The sequence below is a fragment of the Mustela nigripes genome, chromosome 6 (assembly GCF_022355385.1).
Source record: "Mustela nigripes isolate SB6536 chromosome 6, MUSNIG.SB6536, whole genome shotgun sequence".
Taxonomy (NCBI): domain Eukaryota; kingdom Metazoa; phylum Chordata; class Mammalia; order Carnivora; family Mustelidae; genus Mustela; species Mustela nigripes.
In genome coordinates, this window is record NC_081562.1 from 67,605,614 (window position 1) to 67,613,847 (window position 8,234).

At 37.9% G+C, this 8,234-nt stretch overlaps 1 protein-coding gene across 3 annotated transcripts in view; it reads left to right on the top strand.

The window, feature by feature from the left end:
• Window positions 1–8,234, top strand: part of ITPR2 (inositol 1,4,5-trisphosphate receptor type 2) — a 496,325-nt gene that overhangs the window by 277,055 nt on the left and 211,036 nt on the right. For all 3 annotated transcript variants that reach the window (XM_059402747.1, XM_059402745.1, XM_059402746.1), the window contains exon 37: window positions 3,764–3,872. In XM_059402747.1, the coding sequence (XP_059258730.1) occupies window positions 3,764–3,872 (109 nt within the window). The remainder of the gene's footprint in view (window positions 1–3,763; window positions 3,873–8,234) is intronic.

Below are 8,234 nucleotides of genomic sequence, written 5' to 3' on the forward strand. Positions count from 1 at the left end.
GTAGGAAAAAAGTTTGCTGCCTCAGTGTCAAGAATGAGGCTGTCAATACGGTAGTTACTAGCTATGCATAGCTATTTAAATTAAAATTTAAATTAGATTGTTTTTCTGAAAAACAATCTGAGGGTTTTGAAGGGGCGGGGGGGTGGGTGGTAGGGGGGTGGGAGGTTGAGGGATCCAGGTGGTGGGTATGGGAGAGGGCATGGATTGCATGGAGCACTGGGTGTGGTGTAAAAATAATGAATACTGTTATGCTGAAAAAATAAAAAATTTAAAAAAATAAAAATAAAATTTAAATTAATAAAAATACAAAGAACATATTCAGTTCCCATCACATTTGCTACATTTTAAGTGCTTAATAGGCATAGATGGCTAGCAGCCAACAAATTTGATAACACAGCGAATGTCTCAATTATTGCAGAAAAAGTTATGTTGACGGCACCAGTCGAGAACTTAAAGATGTCGATCTATGAAAAGATGACATGAAGTAACTCAAAATGCCAAGAAAATATTGGCCTGTGCTGAACATGTGCTAAAAGCAAATCTGTTGCAACACCAGGCACCTAAAAGGAGAGAAACAGAGCAATATAATAGTGGGAATATATTACCGATAGGACACTCGGATGGAAAAAAAGATGTCACATACTTTAGTGGTTAGAGAAGAGATTTTTGTGCTATTATAATTGTAGTATGGCCAGCGGCTCAGGAATGTCTGTTTTCTGCTCTAGCGCTTATCCTGCTCCTTCCCTAACTCTGTGAAAATCCAAGGGTTTTATTTGCAGTGATATCTAATAAAATTAGAATCCAGATTTATTAATAGCTATGCAAGGGGCCCTGGATTACTGTGCAGAGCTCTCTGGTAAAGCTCAGCTAGAGAAGAGAGTGTAGATCCAACGCCTTTGTGGGGCCTCTGACTTCCTCAGATGAATTTATTTCTTGGAACTTGTCGACTCATGGGTCTGCTGGAGAATGTGGTGGGTAGATCCCAGGAAAGATCCCCAATTTCCATATCTACTTTGTCAAATAAATTGAGAGAAGAGGGGCACCTGGGTGGCTCTGTCATTAAGCATCTGCCTTTGACTCAGGTCATGACCCGGGGTCCAGGGATCGAGCCCCACATCGGGCTCCCTGCTCAGTGGGGAGCCTGCTTCTCCCTCCCTCACTCCCTCTGCTTGTGTTCCCTCTCTCGCTGTCTCTTTCTTTCTATCTGTCAAATAAATAAATAAGATCTTTAAAAAAATTGAGAAAGAAGAGCATAAAGAGCGTGTAAGTCAATGTGGGTGTTAACATTTAAGGCATCTGGTTACAATCTATTCAAATTAACTTACTCGTCCTTTATGAAGGATAATCTCAGAGTTTATCAGACTGTGGGATGTGACTCACTTATGGATTTAAAAATTAATTTAGGGAGCAGAGGCAACCATTAAAATGAGTTAAAAATATAAAATATCAGAGTGCATCTCATATAATAAAAGTAATTTTTATGTTAATTTAATACATGATACACATGTATTTATATGGTACATTGTTTCATGAAACTTATTTTTTCCTTTGATCATGGAAAGCAATGTTAGAAGGTCACAGATTTTACTCAACCAGACATTATGTAACAGATGAATACCTTGTATAAGTCCCTAGAAAATGATATTCACCTTTATGCTTGATATTTTCAAATGGTTGGTGAATGAAGTATTTATCTAAAGAAAAGTTAAAGAAAATTAAACAGCCTGAGAGGAAAAAAATATCAAATGAAATTTATAGTGCCCACCAAAACTATGTCCATGAATTCGAGGACGATCCCACAAAAGAAAGGATGAAATAGCAGAAGTGTCAGGACAGCAAATGTTTTCCTTACAAGGAGTACTCTAGAATTATTCTGCCTGCTGGACCTGATCCCATGTCTGAAAGGAAATCACTGTTCTTTCACTGTGTGCCTCCCCTTCCGCATGGCATGGGTATCGTTTAAAACTATCACTGTCCATCTGTTCATCCTGTCCATCAATGTCAGATGTCTCCTTCCTCCTCTTTTTTCCACTTCCAATTAGTCATTACTTACCATGTCCTGGATATTTTATTTCTATATTGCTTCTTGTACAATTACCCCATCACATGTTATCCCTTCTTGTTCTTTCTTTTCCACATCATCTTCTACATGTAGACAAGGTCATTCAGGTCCCTTAAAACAGAGATCTTCTATTTTCTACGGAGTAAATTCCAGACTCGTTAGCATCGTATTTCCTGTTCTTCTTTTCAGATTGCTTCTCTTATCCTCTCTTGTTTCCTGTGTTCATGTGTCAGCTGGAGTTAGAGTACTTATTATTTCCTGGACAGGAAGGTCAGCTTTCTACCTCTGCCCACTGTTCACATCATTCCCTTTGAAAGACACCTTCTCTCTCCACCTTTTCCTGCTAGGTGAAATCTTCATCATTAACAGTTATCTCTTTGCTGGAGCCTCTTATCAGCCCTAGGAAACTTCCCTCAAGAAGGTAGTAGTTTCTTTATCTAGTTTACAGTGTTTGCCATTACCTGTGTTGTAACACTTATCATATCACATAAGATATGGCTGAGTGGGGACTCTCTTCACAGTAATTCTGAGACGCAGGAGATTAGTAAATGGGTCATGTCACCACAGAGTGGTGCTTCACAAGCTTGGCTTTGTGGTCGTTGGACTTGGGTCTATTTCTAGATCCCACCACTTAATGACTGTGTTACTACAGGCAAGTTGCTTTATCTTTCAGGACCTCTGTTTTCTCATGAGTCTAATAATAGAACCTGTGGCACTGGCTTGTTGTGAGGATGAATTGAGAGAGTCCATGGGAAGTCCTAGTACTTCATCCTGACCCCTGATAAACAGCGACTAGTCATTATCTAGTGAAAGCTCACTTTTCCTCGGGGTTATGTCCCATGGTACTCCTGTCACATCACTGAAATGGGACCATTCCATTAAGTTCGACATCCTTCTGTTTTTCTAGGAAAATGTGTCTCACAGGTCATTGTGAGAACCAGCTTTTTCAGAGTTACATATGATAAGCTATGCATTCTGGTTATAAACATTTTACTTGATTTTGAGTTCTTGAGGATGGTATATAACTATGGTCCTCAAACTTTTCTCCTGACAGAACACCAGTGCAGAGGTTACCACTATAAAATTAGAATTTCTACCCACATTATAGTAAAAATAGTATGTGGATAGACTGTCTTGATGTTACTTTGTTGTTGTGGTTTTTTTCTTCTAATCACAAACTGCTTATTTCTCTAAGCCCTAGTGGAGAAAAATACAACATCATTATTATTAACAGAAACTGGAAAGCAACCCCTTATGATAAGGTTGCAGTGTTTTAGACTGCTACTGAGCCCATATAATTAAGGTAATATAGTCTCTAGAAAATAATAAAGTATAACATAATATAATAAAAGGTAATATGCTGCAAATATTTGTATTTCTCTACTAGTAAAGTTGTTTTAGTTGATATGGTGGGATTAAAGATAATCAGAGTCTCATTGTCTTTTAGAGTATTATATCCCACTAAAAGTCTGCTACTTGAATAAATTTAAAAGCACTGAGATATACTGCCTGTTGAGCAAAGGGTGCTTTATAATACAAAGTCTGTGAGCTAAAGTGTGATTTTAAGTTTTGAAAATAGGATTAGTGTTTACTTCATATTCTCAAATAATAGCATGACTTTTCCCCCTCTAGTTCATGATGTTAGTATACAACCTGAAGAGAAAACACTGTTGTACTTAAGATGTAATATTCTGCTTTAAGGTTGATTAATCATACAAAGAAACTAATGGAGAAAGAAGAAAAGCTGTGCATTAAAATTCTTCAGACTTTACGAGAAATGCTAGAGAAGAAAGACAGCTTTGTGGAAGAGGTATATTTTTTAAAATTTTTAGTATTTGAAAATAAAGTAGAATTTCTAGTATACCATAACCGATGGATTACATGGGCTATGAGATGATTGCTTATAATACATACTGACGGCATGTGTACGTAGATGAATTAGATAATTTGTTTGTATGGTACTCATCTTTCAACTCTGCTTTGAATTGAGAAAAAACTGAGATCAGAATGGCCCAAGTATTTGGCTCATTTGTTTTATTATATTCTATCTTGAATACGTGTATTTTTCTCATACAGATCAAATGACTTTTTTTTTCAATGAGTAACCGAGATTCATTATTAAAATTCTGTATAAAGTTGTGCTACATATTAAAATGGTCTATGCGGTTTGTGCATATGTTGATCTTTTATTGTAAATATATGTCCCTTTCGTTTTCTATAATATAATGCCACATATTATAAAATATTACTATTTTTTGTAGGCGGAATAGTAAGTTTCTGTTCTTACCTATATTAATTTAAGTATTGCACAAATGATTTTCAGGGAATATAACTTATAGATAATAATTGTCATGCTGTTATTAAAAATGACAGCTCAGGTGCTCATTAAGAGATAGCTGGCAGCATGTCTAATACCCAAGGTGATACACTTAAATATAAAATAGAAATCTAGTGAGGTAAGGTTTTTTGTTGTTGTTTTTTAGCTAGCTACCTATACTTATATATTAGGTATCAAATAAAATTTGTACCATGTTCCTTAATAACATTTTGATCTGTATCTGTAAGTACTAATCATCTGATATGTTTAAAATTAGAAGAATTTTTTTTATTAATTTATGCATATGCTATATAATTTCAAAAAGAACATAATGGTAGGTTGTTTTTTGTTTTAACTTTATTCTTGTGGAAAAGAAATGCAAAGGGATCTTGGATATTAATAGAAAGGGGCATAACTTCAAAATACTCCATTTGAATCAGATGCTTGCTTTATAATCAAAACGACTTTTGCTTTGCATTAGTTCTCTTCATCATTTAAGCTATTTTTGGGAAACAAATTGCAGAAATAAAGGTGGTCAGTGCAATTTTGGCAAATGCTTCTATGACTTAGGACTCAAGAAAAATGCTTCTAAGCCTGAGTATTTGGTATGCTTGTAAAACATGGTCAATTTCAGACTTTTTTGTTGTCTTTCTCTGAATTCCTTAAAATACTGCTATAGATGGTTTGATTTTGATTCAAGTACTAGATCTTAAAGTAGAAAAATGGGATCAATATAAATTTTGACAGAAGAGTGAAGTTTATAATAATAGTAACTTGTACTTAACAGGAGATACCTAAGAGTTGCGATTTTATGTAACGGATTATTATAGGACCACCCTAAAGAAAATAAGAAAGAAATAAAGTAAGATTTTACTTGGACTAGTCAAGAGTATTAAAGTGTATCTCCCAGACCACCCTAGAATCAATCATGCTGGCACCTGTTTCTTCTTTCCATTCCTGCTGCTATCACAAGTTCAGACTTTCATAGTTTCTTGCTTAGAAAACTCCCGTAGTCCAACGCTCAAGACAGAGCATGAAAGGAGGAAGAGCTGCTCTTTTCAAAAGTCCAAGAGACACCATTCTCATATGATATGATGTGAATGGCACCCCCAGGACATAGCCCTTTGAGGAAGACTTAAGATGAGAAGGGCTAGTTTGCGGTTATTCACTCAATCATTTAACACATATACTGTGGACAGTGTTAAATACTGGTATTGTGCCTGGGCACCGGGGGTAAGGAGAGGAATGACACAGCTTGCCGGAGGCCACTGTGGGGTACCATTCATGTGCTAGTGGACTCATAGAATATAGTCTGCAGAGATCATAAGAGTCTTTCAGAAACTCTCAGGGGCTCTGCACTGCCTTGGTGTTCCAGACCCTTCATTATGTCCCCAGTGCTTTTTACCCCCACCCTTCCTCATCCATTAGCCACCAGAAATCTGTGTTGTTGTGTGCTTGAAACGTGCCTCAGGCTTATCCTGCACCAAACCTTGCTACATTTGGAATCATGTATTGCTAAAATCCAAACAAATCTCAATAACCCCTAGTGTCATCTTTGTGGAGGAGCTCTAATGGGTAGTACTTACCACTTGTTCCAGCCAGTGGTGATTACTTTCTCAATAGAATTAGGAAATACTTTGTGCCTCTCTTTTATGATGCTTCAGGCCATTTCTGAATATTTTGTCCAAGCATTCATAAAGAATGTCTTTGAGACCCAGAGATGGTATGTGATTTGCCTGAGGTCCCACAGCAAATGCTAGACCAGGACTTTACTTAGCTCAGTTATTCATGTCAGTGGGAAGAGAAGTGGGGAGTGAAATGATTCATCGGTCTGGGTGAAATGGCACTGGGTAACAGATTGAGAAACTGGTCAAAGATACCCTACAGGTCTTTGTGTGCTCTCAGAACAAAACCCTAATTATCAGTAGCAGGATTATAGGGGTCTGTATGTTCACAATTGTGTTAGTTTTCCATTTACCAAAAATCTCGTGGTTTAAAACCACACAAATTCACTATCTTACAGTTTTGGAGGTCAAAAACCTAATATCAGGGTGTCAGCAGGGGTAGGTTCTATCTGGAGACTCTAAGGGAGACTTTCTTTGCCTTTTCTAGTTTCTAGAGGCTTCCTTCATTACTTGGCTTGTGACTCGGTTCTCCATTGTCAAAGCCAGCAGCATAGCATCTATCAAACTCCTCCCCATTCACACTCATGCACACATGTGCACACACACACACACACACACACTCCATTATCACCTCTCCTCTCACTCTGACCCTTCTGCCTTCTCTTGTGATTACACTTATATTGGACTCACTGAGATAATCCTGTCTCTTCTCCCTATCTAAAGATGCTTCCTCATACCTGCAAAGTCCTTTTGGCAATGGGAAGTCACATATTCACTGATTCTGGTAGTTAGGGCATGGACATGGTTGGGGTAGGCCAGCGTTCAGTATATCACAGTGATTCTTTTACTGACGGTGAGAGATGACGTGTGGTATGTAGATGGAGAGTTTATTTGTGGCTGGTTAAAATTGCTCTATAGGACAGTTTGAACGTGAATGAATGTAACAAAATAAATCTCCACAGTTGCAATGTGGAGACACTCAGAATGGCAGTAAGTCACAGAGGGTATCTAACATCTGGTTGTCTAATTTTGGATTTCTACCATCAACTGGTTTTCTACTGTTTGTGTTCGAAACATTTCTAACAGATCTCTCAGAAGTAAATCAAAACAGAGAATTCACACCAGGTACCGGAGTTTGTCTGCACTCGCTATCCTAATATACGTTTCCCCTGCTAGCCCAAAGTGGATTATTCCTATAAAACCTTTGATAAGCTAAAATGGTATAAAGCAAATTAAGTGAAGACCATTAATTTATATGGAAAAATTTTATGCATTCCTAGACCTAAGGTGTAACCTCTCTTAGGCTTTTCTGATACTTTGGGATACCTCTTGCTAGCAAATGCACAGAATAAATTGAAACAAAGCACAGGTGCTCACAGACACAGTTCAAAGCTCTTGAGGGCTTGATGCTCAGTAAGATGCTGAGTGTGGTTCTGGCGAAGGAGCTTGGGGGCGCCACTCTCACTGCTTGGGGTGCTCGCTAACTCCATCAAGGCTTTGTGGCTAAATGAATGCTGAGCCCCGTTGTAGCTCTTGGCCTTTTTTTTTTTTTTTTTAAGTGAAAATCTGGGGCACCTGGGTGGCTCAGTGGGTTAAAGCCTCTGCCTTTGACTCAGGTCATGATCCCAGGGTCCTGGGATGGAGCCCCACATTGGGCTTTCTGCTTGGCAGGGAGCCTGCTTCCTCCTTCTCTCTCTGCCTGCTTCTCTGCCTACTTGTGATCTCTGTTGGTCAAATAAATAAATAAAATCTTAAAAAAAAATAAAGTGAAAATCTTCCTCAAATTTCTTTCAGTGAGCAGAAACAGGTACAAATGTAGGTCTTTTGTAAAAGTGAAACGGCAGGATACAGAGTCAATATACAGAAATCAGTGGCTTTCTTATACACTAAAATGAAAATACAGGAAGGGAAATTAGAAAATCGATTCCATTTACTATAGCACCAAGAACCATAAGATACCTGGGAATAAACCTAACCAAAGAGGTAAAGGATCTGTACTCGAGGAACTACAGAACACTCATGAAAGAAATTGAAGAAGACACAAAAAGATGGAAGACCATTCCATGCTCTTGGATCGGAAGAGTAAACATCATTAAAATGTCTATACCCAGCAACTGCACTATTGGGTATTTACCCTAAAGATACAAACGTAGTGATCCAAAGGGGCACGTGTACTCGAATGTTTATAGCAGCAATGTCCACAATAGCCAAACTATGGAAAGAACCTAGA